Below are 21,904 nucleotides of genomic sequence, written 5' to 3'. Positions count from 1 at the left end.
ATCACGAGAAAGACAAGTAGGAATCATCAATAAGTTCATATCAATAAGCATCATATTTTATTTGCACATTTATTGAATGGAAATGTTTCTGATTCACGCATGCAAATTCATCTTCAGATAGTGTCTTTATAGCAATGTGCGTGCGGTAGATTGCTCAGATTACATTGGGAAAACAGGCGACTGCTGCAAATTGTGCTTTAATGTTTAGCTGGTCAAATGTATGGTATGGAAACCTTATATACCTGCTGAACCTGTCTCATACAGCTGCCATTGCAAGGCTCAGACACTTTGTAGAGAGGAATTTAACACAACTACCTCTAGGAGTCGCCAATGGAAATAAAACAGACACGCACAAAAAATGTGCGTACGCCTGCCGGAAAGCTGCCGTGAAGCTGCGCACATTCCCACGTTCAGTTCATTGTTAGTAAATCCAAACGTGAGCGATTCTGAGCGTGAAACCTGGAGTACGCAAAGTTTTTGTGCGTACGCAGCGTTGATACATGAGGCCCCAGACCCGAATGTCACTCGCGAGAGAAATTTGAGATCTCAAAAAGCATACGCAGCGGCCTCTGGTGGATTCGCGAAAACAAAAACTGCAATAAAAATTACCTCCAGGGATGTATTTGGCTATTCAGTTATTTATAAAGGGGTACGTTTTCAGAATGAGGTTGGGGTAAAATCTAGTTTTGTACAGAGTAGCTTGACTGCAAGTTTAATTAGTAATAATCTTAATGCTAAGATAGGAATATACTAACTAACAATAAAACACTTAGGTTTTTTAACTAAAATACTAGAGTTTTACTCTAACTAAAACTGAAAAAGACTGAAATGCAAAGCCTTTTAGCTGACTAAAACTTGACTAAGAGAAAAATAGGATGGAGTTCTCTAAAAATAATCTAAACTAATACAGACGTTTAAAACATAAAAAAAAAAATTAAATATATGTGACGTGAGTATTTCGAATTGAAACCCCCTCATATTCATTAAATCATGCTTATGGGTTTGTTATTTAGAGTCTGTGATTGTCTTTGAAAGTCTGAAAAATGCAGCTCTAACAGGTCAGTCCTGAAGAACCCTGAACATGCACTTTAAAAGCATGACAGAACGTTTGTGTATTGAAGTGCTTTATGGTTTGTTAGAGCGCAAGTGACAGTTGCTGGAGCACATTGAACCGGTATTAATTCTTTTGTATTTTATGTCCTAGAAGGTCAAACAAAACACTGAACGGATTCTGCTTCTCCTAGCCAATAAAGGGAACGGGCTTAAAGCTGTACTTTTAAGGCAATGTCTCAATTCTAAAATAATGAACTGCCACTCAGATTGGGAAGCACATTTAGATTTACGTCTCTTGTCCTCTTAACGTTCTCCTTTACGAGGACATGTTTATCAGCCGCAGACGATGCAGCGATGCTGTTGTGTAGTAAAAGAAAGCTTTGAATGCTTCACATTGAAAGAGAACAGGCCTGCTCTTGTCAAACTCTCTCAATTTGAGCTGTTAATTATACAGCGCTGTGTGGCTGAATATGAGCAGTCGGCTCTGAGAGGCTAAATGATTTGACTGTGGATAAACTGATTCTCATCTGACCACAGTCACGACCACAACTAAGGTCACCGGGAAAGGAAAAATACATCCAATAACAATCATCCTCTTTATGATTGCCAGTAAGTGGGCACTCGTGATTCGATGCCAACATTGGAGTGAGTCCCATATCCTTACATCGCTTTTATTTAGACAGAGGGTTTTATTGACTAGCTGATTGTCTGTTAAACACTGAACCTTTCCAAAAATGTGCTTGAAAAACTGATTCACACTCATTTGGAGGCGGAAAGGGTATAGGAAACATAAACTTTGCAGCACGGCATCAATGCCAACTCCGAACGTTACTTCCAAACCAAAAAAAGAGAATGTGTCGATGGAAAGAAATATGAAATGTTTTGGGTGGAGTTGTGCATCAAGCACTGAGGGTCTGTCAAATAAAGAACTCTCTTTGTGGGCACTTTGCTAAGCGCACGCTTAATCCAGCATTCCTTTAAAACTAGGCCCATGCAATGACGTTTAGTCAAGGCCTAATATAAGCAGTTTAACTTTGAGATCTAAATCTCTGGAACTGTAGAGCCTGTTTGAAAACTTCAAAAGCTTTAATACAAAGTGACCTAATATATAAAGAAGTTAATGAGTTAAAAGATTTAAAATAAAATGGTTCAGTATTTTAAAACATGACAGAGCTTATTAAAAATATTCAAAACTCATCAAGACTTGTATAGCTTGAAATAACGTAAATCATGTCTCAATGAAATATAAAGTAGAAACACAAGTTATTTCAAAAATCCCTTTGGATTATTTTTTTAAAGGTGACCTATTCTACCTCTTAACAAGCCCTGTTAGACCATGCGCTGTGGTGCAAACTGTATTTTTACTTCCTTAAAATAGCCCTAATGCTTTTACACTTTGCGCCTAGATCTTTAAATAGAGCCCAAAGCATGCAGTTAAAGAAATAGTTTAGCCGAAAATAAAAATGTACTCACCATTTCTTCCTCAAGTGGTTTTAAACCTTGAGTTTCTTACTTCTGTTGGACACAAAAGAAGATATTCTTTAAAATGATAAATATCTGTCTGTCTGTCTGTCTATTCTAAGGTTTTTTTATGTGTCCATTTAACACATTTTTTTGCATTACAACTACATGGAAGCTAAATCTCATAAGAGTATTATTTGACTGTAAGGTTTAGAGTTAGTGTTAGGTGACATGTACATGCAATGGTTCTTATAGTCATAAAATGTGTTTGTGGAGCAGTGTCAGCAGACAATCTACTAATTCTTTCCTAAATTAATGAAAATTAGTTGGCATGTAGTTGGAATTTTACTTGTAGTCAACAAAATGTGCTAAATGGACCATCAAAATAAAGTGATACACTAAAAAGTTGTAATGATAAATATATTTTCATCCACACCACACCAGTGCAAAATATTGCCTTGATTATATACAGTACAGTAAGCATGCACTGTAGTTTTTTCATGTGCTGCTTTAAATGCTTTCAAACTGGTTTGTTACACCTACATGGCTCAAAGGTTTAAGGGAGATGACACGGCGAAATAAAGTCAAACATAATATTTACTCTAACACAATTAAAAATAACAATCGAAACATCATCAGGATCAATCAATGTGACAATCAATCAATGTAAAGGGCAAGTGAATGGATGTGGTAAGTGTTGTCAGTGCTATTGTGTGGATGCAAAGCAAAACTTAATGCCAAAATTGGAGCGCAGCTCTGGCCAATTGGCTAAACAATAAAAGAACAGTGGCCCTGACAAACTCTTGCACTTCGTTTTAAATAAGAGCGATGGCGATCATCAGGTGTGCTGAAGTCACACCCCAACCTATAACAGACAAAAAAAGATACAAAGACACAAATCAAAACAACATAGTCCTAACTGGTTAGATTCAGGAAAAATAAATCATTGTGAAAATAATTATATTACGAATTTTCTTCTCTATCCTCTCTATCCTATCCTATATTTGTTGTAGTTGTGTTATCCCCATGTGTTTTTCTTTTACATTTTTAAAAATATTTTTAGAATAATTTCAATAATATTATTATTATGACTATGTACAGATGTTAAATGCAAAAGCAGTAGCTTTGCCCTTAATGACCTGAAGTCTTCTGAACAACCACTTTATTTGTCAACTAAAAAAAATTAGCTAAATGTTAAGAGCCAGCAATTCTCCAGCCAGTTGTATTGTCTGGAGCTCTGCTGTGATAATGAAGCCATGTGCAGGCAAAACCGTAATATTATTCAATTCTGTTTTCTTGGTTTTGCAGGCTGTCTGTAATTAATGAGGTTTGGTTTAGAGTGCATTTGTGGGAGAGAGGGGAGATAAAAATGATGAAAGGCAGCAGAACAGTGGAGTCTTTGTTCAGTGTTGGACATTCCTTTTCCTGTATGACTCTGAAGACCCTGATCAGCACTTTTCCCTCCGTCACACATCATCTTCAGTCGCTTTCTTTCTGTCCTTCCATCTGTCTTTCCCTTTCGGGTTCCTCTTAATCCTGCACCATACATTCCATACAGGCTCATCAGTTGATATAAAGGCCTTTATGAAGCTCATGTGCTCTTAGTTATGATCCATAATGTCTTTAGCTGCAGATTCCCAGGATAAGCATGGAAGATAAGAAATATAAAACTTATAAACTATTATTGGTATTATTATTATTATTATTAATATTATTATTATTATTATTATTTTATTTTTTTTACATGAGTTGCAGTTACACTCCCATTTTTCAATCATTCTAGGTTGGTGTATCTATGCAGCATGTAGCTGCACTGGTCTAAATAAAACGATAGTCACTCTTCATACTGATGTTTTTGCTCTGAATCCAGTAACATCAGTCTTTACACACAACAATTTTCATGTAAAGTAACATAATACAACACTATACACAAAATGTAAAATTAAATATAAATTACCATGTGCACCCTCTTAGACCATGCAGATTAATGAACTCTTTCTCAGGTTCTGTATCTTTAGCTTCTTTCTGCCACCATGTCAGTTTTACCCATAATGCAATGGTCCCGCACTTCACTTAACTTAAACGTGATCTGTTATGCTCCAATAGCAACTCTTTCTTTTAAAACCCATAACATCCAACAATTCAACATTGCATTTTCTGCTTTGAAATTAAATGTCACATTATATTATGAGTTTATAACAAATTAATATACAAATTATCACAAATTAATTTTAGTTTATAACAAAAACACAAATATACACAACTTTTGGCATGTCCTTGGCATTTACACAGCATGTTATATATAGTCCAAATAAAGCTTTAAATCTGAATACCTCACTGTAATGTTCCCATATACTGAAAAATGACTGGATTTAAACAAAAAAAAATATTTTGTAATGTTCAACTTAATTTGTTTGTTTAAATTGAGCCCATAAAAATTATTTGCAACCACTAAAACAAGTTGTAAATCTAATGAATCAGGGGTTTGGTTCAGTGTAAAATGATTACAGGTTTTAGTTTCGGCATTTACTTTAAATCAAAGCCTGTAACCCAAGTATTTGATCAAAATACTGTAAAGACAGGATATTATAATTATATAGTAAAGTAATATATTTAAAAATACCGGAGGTGGCATTTAGTTACATTTTTGCAGTCATTATGTCATTCTTCGGAGTCACGTGGCGCTTTAGAAATTATTCTCAAATGCTGATTTAACGCTCAAGAAATATGAAAGGGGACCTTATCTGCAAAAATCTATTTTATAAGAGCTTTAAAGTCCCAATAAACCGGATGCTGCCATCGTTTGTTTTTTATTTATTTATTTTTGTTTTGTATTGTGAGGCAGTTCTTAGAACTGGAATTTTAAATGAGCAAACAGTGAGCGTGGCTTGTTTTTTCTACCGCGGGCTGAATAGATGTAGTAAATAGGCATTTTATTCAGAAAGATCAGGAAAGGGGTTTTAAAAGAGTCATTACAACCTAAAAGACTTCCCCTGCTCACCATTTCTGTTTGTTGTCAAAACTGACAGTTGAACCAGCATGGTTAAGTATGTTAAACAAACAGGAAGTGAATTTTCAGATTTCAATGAAAGGTTACAATTTTTTTTTTTTCTTAATGACATGCACAGATGAATGGTTCACCACAAAACGGACAATTGGAGCCAACAAAATCATATGGTTAGTTTTGATTTCTTGGGACTTTAAACTCAATTGTGTGTCAATGGTGTGTGAATATAGCCAGCCTCTAATGGTAATAATGAATTCATTCTATTTTTTATAATCACAGTTGATAAAAACAGTCTGCAGAAACACTTTGATTGACATTCTCCCTTCATACGTGTCATCAGAGGGGAAAAGCCCCAATCATACACTGTAAAAAATTTACTGTAGAATTTACAGGAAATACCTGGCAAAAAAGTTGCCAATAATGTCTTGTAAAAATGTTGTAAATTGCTGTAAAATAGATTACAGTAAAATACTGTAAATCCATTTACAGCTAATAATTGTATTTGAAATACATTATTTTCTTGTGTTTTTTACAGCAATACAAAATTAACTTGTATTTTACATTACAGTACTTTCTTGTAATTCCACTACATTACAGTATTTACCTGGCAACTAAAGTTGCCAATAAAATCTTGTAAATACCCCAAAACCCAAGATGTTGTTGTAATAGTTTTACCTTGAAAATGCTGTAAATCATGATTTTTTTACAGTAAGCAAATCTATTACTTGTTGTTTTAAATGCATTACACTATACACCAAACATACACTATACATTTTTAATAATAAGAAAAAAAAACAAATGCAAAATTATTGTAATAACAGTATTTATTTTTTATTAAAGACTTTAAATTTGAAGCAATATTCTGGGTTGATTAAAACTCAATAAAGTGAATCAGCTATGCCAAAACACTTTACCACATTTAAACAATTTCTTTTAACAAAATTATCTATATTCACAAAGTGTCAAAAGTGGCAGTAAATAAGATATTTTGATATCCCAAAGATATCCCAAATGTTACAACATCACGTGTCTATACAAACAATTGTAATAAACTATTTTTTTAAAACTGACAGCAGAGCACTCTAAGAGTTCAACTTGTAAAATAACATTTCTGTTGCTGAACATTGCTGAAAAACATTCTCAAAATTTCAAAAAATAAAGTACAAATAGCTTTAAGATGTTCTTGAACAATCAAAATATTATAAATGTGTGTCTATAACAAGTTTGTTCATTTTGCAGAAGTCCTGTATTTGAACTTTGAACTCACTTACATGCTTAACCATTCAAAGTCCATTAGCTTTCTGAGAAGAGTACAAACATGAGGATTGACTGTGTGGTTCCTCTTCTCTGACACCTTTCCACCTTTTTTTCCTCCAATCTTTGCTGTGGCTGCCTTGGTCCCAGTGGGTGGATTGATTCCAACAAAGCATCTGCACAAAGACCAGTCATAAAATAAAGACAGGAGCTTTACAATAAAATAAAACTACACTGCAAAAATGCTTTTCTTACTTAGATTTTTTTTTGTCTTGTTTCTAGTCCAAATATCTTAAAATTCCTAAATTTTACATTTTTCCTTAAAACAAGCAAAATAATCTGCCAATGGGGTAAGCAAAATAATCTTACACGTCAAAAGAAAAAACAAGATTATTTTGCTTACCCCATTGGCAGATAAAAACTAACTTAATATTGGCATTTTATTTCTCAAAACAAGACAATATGTTTTGCTTGTCTAGAAATTGCTTCTTGATTTAAGAAATTTTAGATATTTAGACTAGAAACAAGACCAAAAATCTAAGCAAGAAAAGCATTTTTTGCAGTGTAGTTTCCTTCAGTTGAAAATTAAGGTTTTAACTGATACTGTGGTCTGTTGTGAGTTTTATAATGAAAGTAAATGACTACCATAAAAAGATAGATATAACAGATATATTGTGGTCATATGAAGGGAAACAATCAGTTTGTACAAAAAAATGTTTGTACAGCACTGCCATAACAAACTAATCCAGAGCTCAAGCTTTCTGTCATATGATGGAACACGCAACCAGAAACATAAATGAACTGAATTTATTATTTACAACAGAGGTACAATGTGTGTAAATAAGAATAATTTTGGTTCACACAAGATTTACAATTAACATGTCTTTCTGTGAAAGAAAACTCAAGCTCCAGAGTTGTCTGGCTTATCCTGTACATGGTTTAAAAGTAGAATAGTTATCATCATAATTAGTTTCTTGCAAAGACTGATAATTTAACTTTTGCATGAGACTATAATAAATCATTAAGTCACCTAAATATTGGATAGCCTGAGGGTAAATAAATGAATAAAAAATGCATTTGAGTTGTATTAAAGGTGTAGTTCAACCTAAAAACTCTGGAAGTGAATGATTAGAAGTGTTTTTCTTTCATCAAAATATATTCTTTTGTGTTCAACAAAAGCAAAGAGAACTAAAAGATGTTTATGACAAGTGAGGAAGAGTAAATGATGACAGAACTTCTATTTAAGTCATTTTCTTACCTTTGAACAAATTCGAGTGTGCAAGACGCCTGCTCCTGGTACACCAGATTGAAGTTGTAGTAGCTTGAAAACAAAGCTGCAAATCCAGCTATGAAATTGGGGTGTGGACCAACAACTACTTGTCCCTCGATGCTCAGCATCCACTGAGTTGCAGTGAGAATGTCCCCTAAAATTAATAAATATATAAGCAACACTTACACAAAAATGCTTGCAAAGTTTATTTAATAAATTTACAGATTTATTACAGGACATTGTACATTACCTAAGACAATTAGTCTTGGAGAGTCTGGAAGCACCAAGCTTTTCTCCACATCACCTGCTGTTGCTGACACCTACAAGAAAAAAGTGAGATGGGGGGGTTTGATTAAAATGCATTTACTTTTCGGTTATAAGAACAAAATATGTACTTTAAAAATACACTATAAGACTTACATCCGTCTGAAGAATCAGTGCATCGTTTTTTTCTTTAAAGTGTGACAGAAGCACAAGGACCACACATGGAATGAAACTTGAAGCTCCACTATCATCAAACTTCAGAAGTATTCGCTGAATCTCATCTGTTTTGGTCCCTGCTGGCTTTTGACGGAAAAACTGAAGAATCATCTTTCCTTTTTCTTCCATGGACTTCTCAAGTCTTTCCAAAATGCTGATGTTGGTAAGTGACTTAAAGTGGCTATACAGTTCTTTGGGTGTAAAAAGATATGGCCACTCATTTTTCAACTCAGCAATGGATGGTGGTGGACAGGCATTAATCGATTTACGTTGGAGGTAGTATGTAGCTTTCATTAATTGACTTAGATGTCCTTTTTGAGCTCCAGCTGGCCCCTCACAACTATAGAGGTCCTTCATTTCTTCCTGCTTTTCTTGGAGACTTTCTTCAGTATCATCAACAGGACACTCAGGCTGCCACCTTACACATCCATACTGGTCAGTAGGCCCTGGTCCAGTGTCCTCGGGTGGTGAATTTGAGGTCTTTTTTTGTTTCCTGCGTCTCGAAAATGAGCAGCCACGATTAACATGCTCCACTCTTGTTTTTAGCTGTATCAAAAGGGATCCATAGCCAGTCCCAATTCTTGTGCCATCTTTCAAAACATCAGCAAAGCTTTGTGGGTACTGTTTAACAATCTTCTTTGCAACAATCAGACATTGTGATTTTGATGGATTTAACTCTGTCTGTCTCATCTCATCAACAATGATTCTCACCATTTCTCTGCGTTCTTTAGCTGTGGGGCGTCTACCCAGTGCAGTGGCAGTTTTAATACCAGAAGACATCCGATTCCATGGAACTTCAAAGTTTTCAGGCCATACAGTTAAATCGACAGTTGAACTGGAGCTGTTTGTGCTAGAGACACTTGGTGTACACGAGGAACTGAAATTTGAAGATGGTGAGTTTACTGGTGATACATCAAAGACTATGTTTGTGGATTCTAAAGGTGATACTTTGGCACAAACTGTTTTGTCTGAAAAAAAAAAACACAAAAAAAAATAAACATTTGCCCTTAATATCTTAATACAGTTCAGGACCTATCAACTATGAACAATGACATAGTTCAAGCTATTTATTATTTACCCTTATGTTGTCTCAGACACAACTTACTTCAGTGGAACACAAATAAATTTAAAATAACTGTGATTTACATCCATACAGTGCAAGTCAATAGGGTCCTTACTTGGGCTCTTAAACTGTTCAGTTTCAAATAAGAAATAAAAGCATGAAGGTTATTTATCTGAATCCAATTTAATCACGTATTATTAAACTAAGTTTAAACAGTTTAAACTGTCTTCAGTAAAATATTCTATTATGTTACATGGATGCTTTTAATTACCTTTATGATGACTAATTTCTTATTATTTAACTTGGGATGAATTGGGCCACATTGACATGCACTGTATAAACAAAATCATATTTCTCCATTAAAAAAATAAATAAATAAAACTTTGTTACTGCTCCACACATAAAAAAGGAAATGTTGAATGTGTTTGAGACAACATGTAGGTGAGAAAATTGTATCTATGCAAAGTATACCAATCAATCTGTAATGTCAAGCAATTTTGCACCAGTCATCATAAAGATGACTATGGCATACCTTCTATATTCCATGCATTGAGGAGCCGACGACACTGTATTGGTGTGATGTGATCAGGAAGATCGTCCTCTTTAACAAACTGCAAGTCAGATTTGGATTCAACTCCTATGCTTGCCAATTTGTTCAAAAGAGACACTAGTTTCTCCTCTGATAGCCCAGGTAGGACTGCCAATACAGCATCTCGTACGTCCTCATCCAACGTGGACATGCCTTTATAAATCTGGAAAAGAGTGATGGAAAACAATCACTGGTAAGTCGTTCATCGTGTACTGTGCTAATGGATAATAATCAAGGAGATTCTCTTGTTTTACACACAGGTAGTTAGAATCTTCAACTTTCTCTACTATGCAATGGACACCCATATCAACAAGTTGCACAGCCTGCTGCCTCCTCACAACAAAGAAGACAGATTCATTGCAATGAATTAAAATCAGTTGAATCTCACCTATGTGTAGACCTTTTTCATCTTGATTTAGTACAACGTACATGTTTCTTTTGTACTTTGTGCCTTTGTAAATGACTTCATTTGCAGCTACAGTGGATTCATGAGTGAAACTGAATGCTGAAGTAGCTGCCTTGATGTTGTCATTGTAGTCACTGGTATAAAACTCATTTCCTCTTCCTACCTGAATTACAGGTGGAAAAAGATTCCCAGCACTTAAGTATGATTGTAAAAGTTGATGTCTCTCTGCTAAAGTAGCACACAGGTTCTTAAAGTTGTGCAATTTTCTTGCACACTGTTTGAAGTAAGTGTGCTTACTTTCAAATCTCATCGTCCAAAGACGAATCAGAGGGCCAAACTGGATTATGAGCTCTGGATAGTGACAGAGATAGTGATGTTTAGGTTTAAGGGGAAAACCTGGAAATAGTTCCACTCTAGACTGGATGTATTCTTCTATGAGGACACCCAAATAAGCAACCTGATCAGCTGTAATAGTTGGTGAACACACATGGACAACTATTTCTCTTAAAAGCAAAATCATGTTCCATGCACTACATTCGGTTGGGTTTTTTATCCTGTCACCAACCAACAAAGGAAGGACTCTCAACAGGCACCAATTTTGGACTGCGTGCCCACCTAACTTCTCACTATTTGGACAAAACTCCGGAGGTTTGTCATTTGCTTCACTACCAAGATAGGTAAACTGACTTATTCTTCTGTTCAGTTCTTCAAAAGTGAAATGCTTCCCTTTGTTTACCAGGTGGTTGATACATAATGCCAAGTCACTGGAAACAACACCCTCAAAAAGATCATGACCTAGACATGGTGGAAGACCAGGCCCACAAACATGAAAATAAAGCAGTTGGTTGAATACAGAGTCAAATTTGATACCAAATACAGATTCAGAGTTGGTTTCTCTTAGGTCTTTTATAATTTGCTGATATGACAGCTTTGTTCTTTTTGAACCCTCTGACAATGGACTGCACTCAAATGTTTGTCTGTCTACATCACAAAATCTACAAAAATAAGTACTTCTGCTGAAGTTCTCCAGGAAACCACCAATACCGTGCGACCCAAGGTTGTCTCCTGCTATTGCACACAGAGCCCCTTTAATAACTTTGCCATCCTTCAGTACAATGCCACTGTCCTCTAGGTCTTTTAGGTCTTTAATCAATCGATTAAAAACTATTTCCTGTCCAAAACACTTAAAATCCTGTTCCCTGCAGAGAAGAACAAGCTGCATCTGATCGATATTTGATCTGTTATGTGGTAAAATATCACCAAGTGTTAAATAAACTGCAAAAATCTTGTGTTTTTTTCGACCTGATCCCAGAGGATTTACAACTTCGAAAGCATCTTGATAAAGGATCAATGCTATAGATGAACTGTCCATTTTGAATAAGGCACTATTAGCAATATTTTGTCCATCCCATATGTCCTCAAACAAATCCATTTTTGGTAAGCGAGAATGAGATAGTTCATATTGCCTTTTGAATTCCTCTGATTTAAAAAGGGCATTGAGAGTTTCTTTTATAGGCACGTACTGTGCAAAGCAATCCTTCCCCAAGTCATTAGTACCCAAATACACAGGAACTGGCTCAATATAATTGAAGTTGTTTTTAAAGACTGTTTTGCGACATTGATCTGTACGCAAAACAGAATTGCCTGCTTTCAGCATGTCATTTTTTTTTAGTTCTTCAATTACATTTATTATTGTGTCAGTACAAACACCATGTTCAGACAATTTATCCTTAAGTTTTAGAAAAACATGTGCCTGAGCTAAATCATGTATTCCTTGGACTTCCTCAATTATTGTTTGAATTACAGATGAAGGTAATAGAAGTTTTGCTTGAAGTTTCAAATAAAACAAAGTCAAATTCTTCAGAAATAAATCTTCATCTACGCTTTCAAAAATCTCACCTGGCTCAGGCTCTTCACTTTCATCTAAAGATGTACAGGGTTGACACTCAAGCTGTGATGGGTTTGCTAAAACTGCATCATGCAGGTGCTCAGGTTGATCATTTTTGTGTGTTCTTGAGATATGGGAAGCAAAAGTGGATTTTACGCTAAATGTCCTCACACAGCTTTTAAAAGGGCATTTTATTTCCCTTCCTTCATCTATATGATCTTTTAAATGCCTAATCAAATCCTTCAGACTTGTACATTTGTAAAGACAATATTCAATCTGGCAGATTAAAGTTATGTCTGACTGGTTAAATCTGCCACCTCTATGTGACTTTTGATACCCCTTATGGTCTCTATATAGATGAGATTTGAATGCTGCAAATTTTGTAAACACACGGCAACAGTCAGGTACACCACAGGTGAAGGAGCAGTATGGAAAATTGCTGTGCACTTTCATATGCTGAGTATAACCAAGAATGGTTTTGCTCTCGTGCTGACATAATTTACAGAGATACATTATTCGTCTATATTCATCTGAATTAAGTGTAGTAAGTGAATAATTATTTGGACCAATAGCCTATTATCTTATCGCTGCAATTTTCTGCTTTAAGTTAAATTTTGTTACGCCACAGAGCTTTGTTAACGTTCCTTCTGCAAATTCAAAACAGAAATTGAAACAGTAAAATTAAATGGAAAAATCCAACATGTGAATCCAGCATCCAATTTATGAAAACATTATATTTGTGATGCGAAAACAAAACTTTTGTTTATTATGTTTAGCCACAAGCCCTTCGAAAAATGTGGCGCTTTTCAAACTGTTAATACACTAACGTTAACAACATGACGACAAAAACACGATAACACGGTGGCAATACGTTGAGTTCATTAGCATTAGACTTGGGCTATAATGTTTTAATGTGTTTGTTTTACCTTTATCGATCAGATTCGAGTCACCTCCAACAACCTAATTCACCACGTCTTGATTTTTTCACCAAAGTTCCTGAAACAAGATATTGCATTTGAGTTACAATCTCCTTTAACGTACTAGCAAAACAAACTAGCTTAAAACATCGGAACTTTTACATGCAACTAAATGCACTGATATCACGTTGTACACAAATCAAATCACATCAATAAATCGAAACATGCAAATTACATTTAAATGATCGATCCAACAAAATCCAGCAGCCAGCTATAAAAACATTAACGTTATATTTGTTTGTTTTTCGAATCTGACTGCCCGCATAATGTAACATTAATGTAACTTAACGTTAGCCTTACAAACTCTCACGTTGCGCTAGCCAAACTGCTAACTTAAGGCATGCTCGAATAAAAAAAAACACTTGACGACAGGTGAAAAACATGGTATTAAAACAATACGATTATTCATCAGCATTAATGACTTATGTTTTTAGTCACTTGCCTTTGTCGTTTGGGTTCGTACCGCATCCTGCAACCTAACTAGCATCATGCACGGCTTTATTTGCCGACTAAAGAAGACATTTTAATTTAACGACACTATGCTTCACTAAACAAGTAAGTTTAAAACGATTGGAACTTTTACATATAATTAAAATGCCGTGATATCAGTGTGACAAATCATTACGTTAACAATTGTTACATGTTTAATGAATCGCTAGCATGAAATAAACAAAAGAAGATATGTTTATCATTTATAGACGTTAATATGATGAACTTACCTTGAAATTAACGAATAATGCCTTCTGTTTTCTCCCGCTTGTCCAGTTCACCATATTTCAAATCTGCATCAGCCCGCGAAATCCCATAATTCCACACTACAACATGTTGTTGTAAAAACGCAGAATCTACATTGACACACCTCCTACCTGTATATTAATTTACAGTCCCCGTAGAAATTTGCAGTTAACAACTGTAACTCTTGGTTTAACCCATAATGCATTGCGAATTACAATAATAACTTGTGAAATGTTAAAACAATAAATTCCTGTATAATTTTGCTGTAAAAACTACAGCAATTTGTTACAGTGTAGGGTTAAAAATGTGGAGTTTTAGGATGCAGAAAAATCAACACCGTTGTCTCCATGAACTGCTTCCTTCTGAGACCCTTTTGTTTGACATTTTTGTTTTTAGAAAATAATAGTCCTATTTTGAATCTGCCACTATGCTGACGTATTCTCATTTGTAGCTCCGCCCTCTTTTGAAAAGAGCACAGTCTCAATCACAATCTTTTTTTGCAAATAAATGACAATGAGTCCTTGGAGTAAACTATTTTCTAAAAATTAAACAGACCGGGGTCAACTATTTAATTAATATTATATATTCTTTTCATACTAATGTCAATACACATAAACACACATTTTAGATGTTGTATTTTCAAACATTTGTCAAATGTTTTGTCCATAAAACACTTTGACTAGTCTCTTATGAATCTCATCCTAGGCCTTGCATGGTTGCTAATACCAAATTGTTGTTTTCAGAGCTAGTGTTGAAGGCTAAGCCACTGATATACAGTTTAATGTAGTTATTAGAGAAATAACCTGATTCGGCTAAACTTTTAAGCTGTGAAAGAATTTTTCAAAAATGAAATAATCAGAGTATTGCTGATGAGAAAACACTTTTCTGTCAAAGTGTGACCGCATGCATTATTTAGTATCTAAGAAAAAGTGTGAGTACTCCACATTGCAAATAAAAAACTAAGTGTAAAACATTCCACAATTAGTTTTTGGATAAATAAATGCATCATCTTGGTATTTAAAAAACATACTCTATCGGAGGAAACACAACTTTGCTCTAGTTTTTTTTAATGGACAGTGCAGGCATCAATTTGGATGCACCATCTATTAAAAATCAACACATTAACAATAAAAATATTTTAATATTTGTATGTAGTTTAATAAAAGCAATAAGATACTCAAGGCATGATATATTGTGATTAAAGCTGAAATAAGCTCACAGCTGAAATAAAGCACAATGCAAATACAAGTTTTTCTTACACTGTGGTTTATTCATTTAGCAGTATTAGACTATTGTATGTAACTTCTGCATGTCATAGATAGTTCAAATTGTTTTAAAGATACCAGCTCATGGTTCCTGTACTCCACAAATTTCCTGTCCCTCCCTATAATGTCTAAACAGCTTAGTTTGCTCTCAGATCGAGTCATTGAGAACCTTTCTCAACAGCCTGCACGGCATACAGTGCTAATAAGCTGACCAATTTACTCACTATCTCAATTAGGGAGTTCCTGTCTTATCAAATCCAGTATAGCACACAGTTGACTCTGAAAAAAAGTGGACTGGATTTTCCCTGAAGACATCGGTTTATAGATTGGACTGAGTTTGGGATTCCAGCATTTCAGCCATAAATATGAGTTTGTACAGCAGGCCTGCCGGCAAAATGATATTCATCTGAGTGAATTATAGTAGGATATCTCTGCTGTGTGAGATAAGCCGTGCCGAGCTCTTCTTGGTTTACAGTGTACTCAGCGTTTTTCTGTAGCCTAGTTTACAGTGAACTCAGCAGTCACTTTGCTTCATCTATTATTCATAACAGCTTCAATTATCAAAGTTCTTTAACAAGTAGAGGGATGTTTGGTGATGCTCTTTCAAGCAGCAAGCAGGGTAGAACAGGGATAATTGCTATGCTTTTAGCTACTGCCTTATTTATTCCAATGATATTTCAGGTATATTAGCAGGCTGTTAACCGTGACATTTATAACACAAGCCAATTAAACTACAAGGGGATAAAACTGCTGTTATAACTTAGTGCTCATTATAACAATCAATGAAAAGTTGCATAATGTGCACTTACAACGTTATTATAAATAATAAATTGTTACATAAAATATTTCATTTACTTTTTTTAAATGAAATATTACACTTTTAGGCAATATATTATTGAACTATGCCGTGAAGTTCTATGTAATAGAATAATTGAATATTTATGAGCAATATCCCAAGAGTAGCAGTGCGATATGGCTTTATCGGCACTGGAGGGAGGTGTTGGGAGGTGTGCGTTGGCTCAAGGCCGCAGGCAAAGTTCCTTAATGTCCCACCAGTGACGATACACAGCCATATCGCACTGCTACGAGTGTGATATTGCATTTATACAACAGTTTGACACCATAATTGTGTGTTTAAAAAAAAAAAATCAAACATGAGTCTAAAAACCCTTTTGTATGAGAAACTACTTTCTTTCGCTATTCATTCACATCTGCAGCTGACGTCAGAACGGCAGAAACCGTTGCTACTTAATAAATGTCACTTTAGTATTAGGCATTTTAATGATTGTCTAGCATAATGTCTAACGTGGTGACAAAACCGTTTAAGATTATAATAAGGCTGAACGGCATGAAATGTCATCAGTCTACAGAAAAGTCTCAGTATTTCTCTGTTGCAATCGGCAGTTCACAATAGTTAACAACAATAAAGCCAAAGCAAAGCACAGCAAACACTACCAGATTACTATGTATAAATATAACACTACAAAAATCAAAAGAGAGCAATCGACTTAGAATATAATATAGATTATAATAATTTGATCAGCTATAGTTAGACATTTTCTCAGAGTTTTTCTCCCTTAGGGCTTATTATGCATCTTGTGGTGGATTGTCAACTGTCAATTTCTTTGCTCTGCTAATGGCCGCCAACATGCTGAATCTCAGAAATTATAAGCGGTGTCTGGATGCAGACTTGGTGCAGTGCAATCTGAGCTGCATCCAATGCTTTTTAATGCACTCAGCTAACCCCACCCCTAACCCTACCCATCACAGTGACGTCTCTCACTCCATTGAGTGCATTGTGTCTGACATTGCATCACTGAGTGATGCGATCTCAGCGTGCATCATAAAGGCTGCATCCAGGTACTATTGAAAATTAATAACATTCAATAATAATAAATATTTTTAAAAGGCACTATTCTTATAAATAAACTGCAAAGTTGTAATCTAGACAACTACAACCTCACCTAAAAAACCCTCAAAAGTACATTATGTTGTCCAACAGCTGTAATGTTTGTCAAACTGTAGTGAGTTTATTTTTATTTCTCTGTTTGTCATGTGGGCGGAGTCAAACACAAGGATGAAGAGACTGTATAAGTGCTGATATTGCAGAATGTCACACGACAATCGGCCAATCAGATTCAAGACCAGACAGAACTGTTGTGTGTATATATAATGCCTATACATACTTACTACACACATAAATGTGTGTAGTAAGTACAAACATGTAATTACTTAATATAGGTTAAAGTAGTATAGTAAAATAAATAGTTTAAATTTAAAAAGTATACCTCAAAAGTTAGCTCTTATGGCTTATTTACAAATTTCACTGTTGATTAATGAGCACTGTCCAAGTTAAAATAAATAATTAAATAAATTGTAAACCTTGTATTATTATGCAAATGCAGATTTTTGATATATACCATTAATTAAATTCTCTTAATTCATTTTTACCTTTTAGTTTATTTAATATTTGTTTTGAAAAACTTCCTCTTTCCTATGACTTCCTTCAGAATTCTTAAGTGAGGATGACCGGTTTCCACAAACAGTGAAAGAAATGTTCTTTTGGACAGAGGAGACAGACAGTTTGTTTATTTTAGCTCTTCTTCTGGTGTCTTTGGTTTTCCCTTGCTTTTCTTTTCTGGGCCACAACCCGGACAATGCAGGAGGGTTACATCTTATTTGATTTAGTGCACTGGAGTCTTGTTACACCAAAAAAAAAAAACACACACGTAGCACACATTCTAGACCTCAGGCTGAAATGATCAAGTTCCACACAGAGGTCTTGGAATGAAGCACAAGACCTGGTTTCTATTAACCCTCTTCAAGAGGCCAGTAGCACAAGTCTTAAGGGTGAACTGAGCTACCTGAAGGCCATAACACAGCGCTTGAGACAACTAACAGTATGATCTGCTTCTCTTTCTGCTTAAACTGAGAAAATACAAATAACTGAAATGCAAGCGTGAAATTGTATTCATAACGCATGCATTCAGGTGTTACAAAGTGTCAGTGATGATTTAAAGTTTGTTAAATGCTGTTGATTCATACATTACAATGCAATTATTAATTTATTTTTGCAAACAATAATTGTATTTCAGTGTGACAATTATTTATATACACAGTTCTTACATGTAATAATGTGCTTTTAACGGACAATAATGAGAAGAGAAAATGACAGGTGCTGAAATTGAGTTGTAAGGAGGACCTTTAGTGGCAAGAGCATCTTGACATCCTTCAGTCAAACACACACAGAGGTCAGAGAGTCACAGGGTAGCACATTGTCCACAGTGACCCACCTCTGTAACATTTCAATCTGCTCAAGTCACTCAGGTCCTTTCAATAGAGCTCCAGTGCTTTTTGTCAGAGAGCTCTACTTTACATATGCATTAAAATATCAAATAAATCACTGAATGGTGACATGGACAGGATTGTTTTAATGAATTTGTTACTCTCAACTCAACAAACCAAACTCTTGAACTATTATAATAGATAGTCAGAGATGCAATGTTCATTTGTTTCCACTAGAGGGAGGCTTTATTAGAAGCATTGCTGATTTCTTTTTTCATACTTACACTTGATACTCCAGATTTTTGGACACCACTCAATAGTTTTAATCTATTTATTTATAGTAATTACAGAAGTTACTTTTGAATTCACAGTATATTTTTGTGTTATATTTATGTAAAAGCCTGTAAAACACCCAACAATATTTTAATAAATGACCTGGCACCCCAGCTGCCGAAAAAAAATAACTTTAAATAACGGATTTAACAATGTACACAGATGTTTGTCCAGACGTCTGTGTCTACAGTGAGATAGAGAGGGAGAAGGCGAATCTGTGATCCAAGCTGGCAGTGGCAGCATCACGGCCTGTGCTGAACATGATGATGCCTGCAATCTGCAAATCTCCTGCCCGTCTGCTATCTGACATGAGACACAATCTGCTGGATTACCCATCATCCTCTCCCACAAACTATTTCCAGTTCTGAGCATACTAAACTAAAACTCTGTGAACAACAAAAAAACTAAAGTGTGAGTTTAGCATCAGACCTTCACCGTCTGTATTCAATCTGAAAGAGCAGGAGAATCTGATGGAACTTGAGGAGATCCTGTCCATAAACACTGCATTCTAAAGTTCAGTTCAATTCACCCATAAACCGTGACCTCCGGCAGTGACCCATCATAACTTAATTCCCATGAAAGCCGTTTTATGCAAGTAGCAAATTCACCTTTTTGTATTTTACCTGCTAAGGTCACTGACAGGAGGAAGTCATAAGGAACATCTGGAAAAAGCGTTGGGAGACTTTAGGAATTCATGGCATTTCATTGTTTTGTATTTTTCAGAAATTACATTGGTCAGTGGAATCAGATGAGATATTTGACATAAAATGTTTTCTATTGCTACAGAATTGATCTTTAGGTCCACACAGGGAGAAAAGAAAGACCAAAGAATTTCACTTTCTCTGAGGTTAACCACTCATTAACTGAATGGATTGAATTTAATATGACCTTTGCAATCAGATTTTTCATTAAAATATTGGGTTTACCCGCAACTGAAACGGATAGCCTGATGTTTGTGTTGGCCCTGAAATTACCTTGGAGAAGTTTCCGGTCGGTTTAATGATTTCAGACATTTGAAGCTCTGTAGCAAAGCTGCCATTAATTCAAAGCTGTCAACAATATCCAGACAGTTGTAGATGGTGAAAAACTGTGTCCATGGCAACGAGCCTGAGACGAGAGAAGGGAGCATCTGGCTTGTCCACGGGTCCAAGAGTGGTCAAAAAGGGAGGATGAATGGGAGGGACTTTAGAAACTATAGTGTAAACATTCCTTGGAGTCCCAGAATTTGCTAAAAGGTGCAACTGTTGGGTTGCAAAGTAAAATCTCTATTCATTTTATCCTCAGAGGATAAAATTCCTTTGGGAAAAAGAATTGGAATAAACTGAAACCATTTCTGCTGAAAAAGAGGCCAGGCAATGCACTCTTATATATAGTGTTTGTAATTTTTATAATTTTATGGCTAAATATGATTTGATTTTATTCCTATTTGACAGCAATTTGACAACACTGTAAAAGTCAGTCAAACAACAAAAAAACATAATCCTTATTTTCTTTAGCTTTTTTTTGTTCACTCAGCTTTTGAAAACATCAGCTGCACTGAACTCAAATTATTTTTCAGTAATACAAAAAACATTTAGTTGGGTTAACATAAGATTATTCGTTTTCTGGAGAGGTAAGAACAGAAATATTTTATAGTCCTTATTTTCTTTAGTTTTTTCTCGTGTACTCAACTTTTTTTTTTTTTTTACCTGTAATTGATAGGACAGTAGACAGGAAAGTGTGTGAAGAAGAAAGAGGGGAAGTATCAGTATAGGACCTCAAGGTGGAATTCAGCTTGGGTTGCCTTGAACATCAGAGCCCCATGTGTCGACACACTAACTACACCGTTGGCGCCAATGTGTACTTAACTTTTGAAAACATTAGCTGCACTGACATAAAATGTCTGAAATTGAGTGAACAAAAAACTCTTTTGGAAATTGTTACTAAGATGTTGAGAACACATAAAAAAACTAAAGGAAATAAGGATTTTTTTTTTTTTTTTTTTTTGTCTCATTTTCAGGCATTCCAGTTCTGCAGACAAAAAATTGTTAGTTGGTAGAGAAGTTCACGTATGAATACTCTGTTGTTATACCCAACTAAATGTTTTTTGTATTACTGACAAATAATTTGAGGTTAGTGCAGCTGAAGTTTTCAAAAGTTGAATAAACAAGAAAAAGTGAAAAGAAATAAGAATTGTTTTTTTTTTTTTTTTGGCCTTAAAATTCTTTACACTGTGTCTTAAACATTTCAAAGTTTGATCACAGCGAACATTCAGATGTTGTTGTTTTTTTTGCCACATCCACTGAAAACAGTTGTCCTATATAGTTTGGCTAGACCACAAAACCAGTCAAAAGGGTAATTTTTTTGTAAAATGAGATATATTTTCATTGCTATGATTAATCTGACATACAACTATTTCACCTGGAATTTATAAAATGTGTATATGTACAAAATTGGGATGTACAAACATGGATTTTGATATTTACTTCTAAAGATTTTTATTTATTTTTTATTAAATGAATATCCAAGTGCAGCATAAGACTAGTTTTGTGTCTTTAATTTCAGTCTAATTTCTTTTTCACTAAATTAAAATAAAGTACTGAGATAAAAGTTTATATTTAGGATATAAACACTAATGTTTATGGCAACAATCAATAAAATAAATCACCTTTAGAAAGTAACTTAACACTTTAAATGAAAATGAACGCCAGTGGGTTGAGATGAGCAGAATATGTAAATAAATTTGTCCAAAAAATTTGTCCGTTAATTTGTTCAAGAATTAAAAAAGACCCCGTTTTTAGGTAATCAATGCTGTAAAAATGGAGTGTTGTGTCCAAATTATATGAGTGAATACAGTTG

At 34.8% G+C, this 21,904-nt stretch overlaps 1 protein-coding gene across 1 annotated transcript; it reads right to left on the bottom strand.

The window, feature by feature from the left end:
- Nucleotides 1–6,333: 6,333 nt before the first annotated feature.
- On the bottom strand, nucleotides 6,334–14,252 carry LOC101884444 (uncharacterized). The gene is made up of 7 exons (XM_073933527.1): nucleotides 14,168–14,252; nucleotides 13,398–13,467; nucleotides 10,121–10,340; nucleotides 8,466–9,493; nucleotides 8,296–8,365; nucleotides 8,034–8,199; nucleotides 6,334–6,951 (listed from the first exon to the last, which is right to left on the bottom strand). The coding sequence occupies exons 3-7, from the start codon at nucleotides 10,326–10,328 to the stop codon at nucleotides 6,789–6,791; spliced, it is 1,635 nt and encodes a 544-aa protein (XP_073789628.1). The 5' UTR covers nucleotides 10,329–10,340; nucleotides 13,398–13,467; nucleotides 14,168–14,252; the 3' UTR covers nucleotides 6,334–6,788.
- Between the last annotated feature and the right edge of the window lie 7,652 nt (nucleotides 14,253–21,904).

Source organism: Danio rerio, chromosome 20 (assembly GCF_049306965.1).
Source record: "Danio rerio strain Tuebingen ecotype United States chromosome 20, GRCz12tu, whole genome shotgun sequence".
In the NCBI taxonomy this organism is placed as follows: domain Eukaryota; kingdom Metazoa; phylum Chordata; class Actinopteri; order Cypriniformes; family Danionidae; genus Danio; species Danio rerio.
The sequence above is the reverse complement of the archived record's forward strand: the minus strand, read 5'-3'. Positions and strand labels throughout refer to the sequence as shown.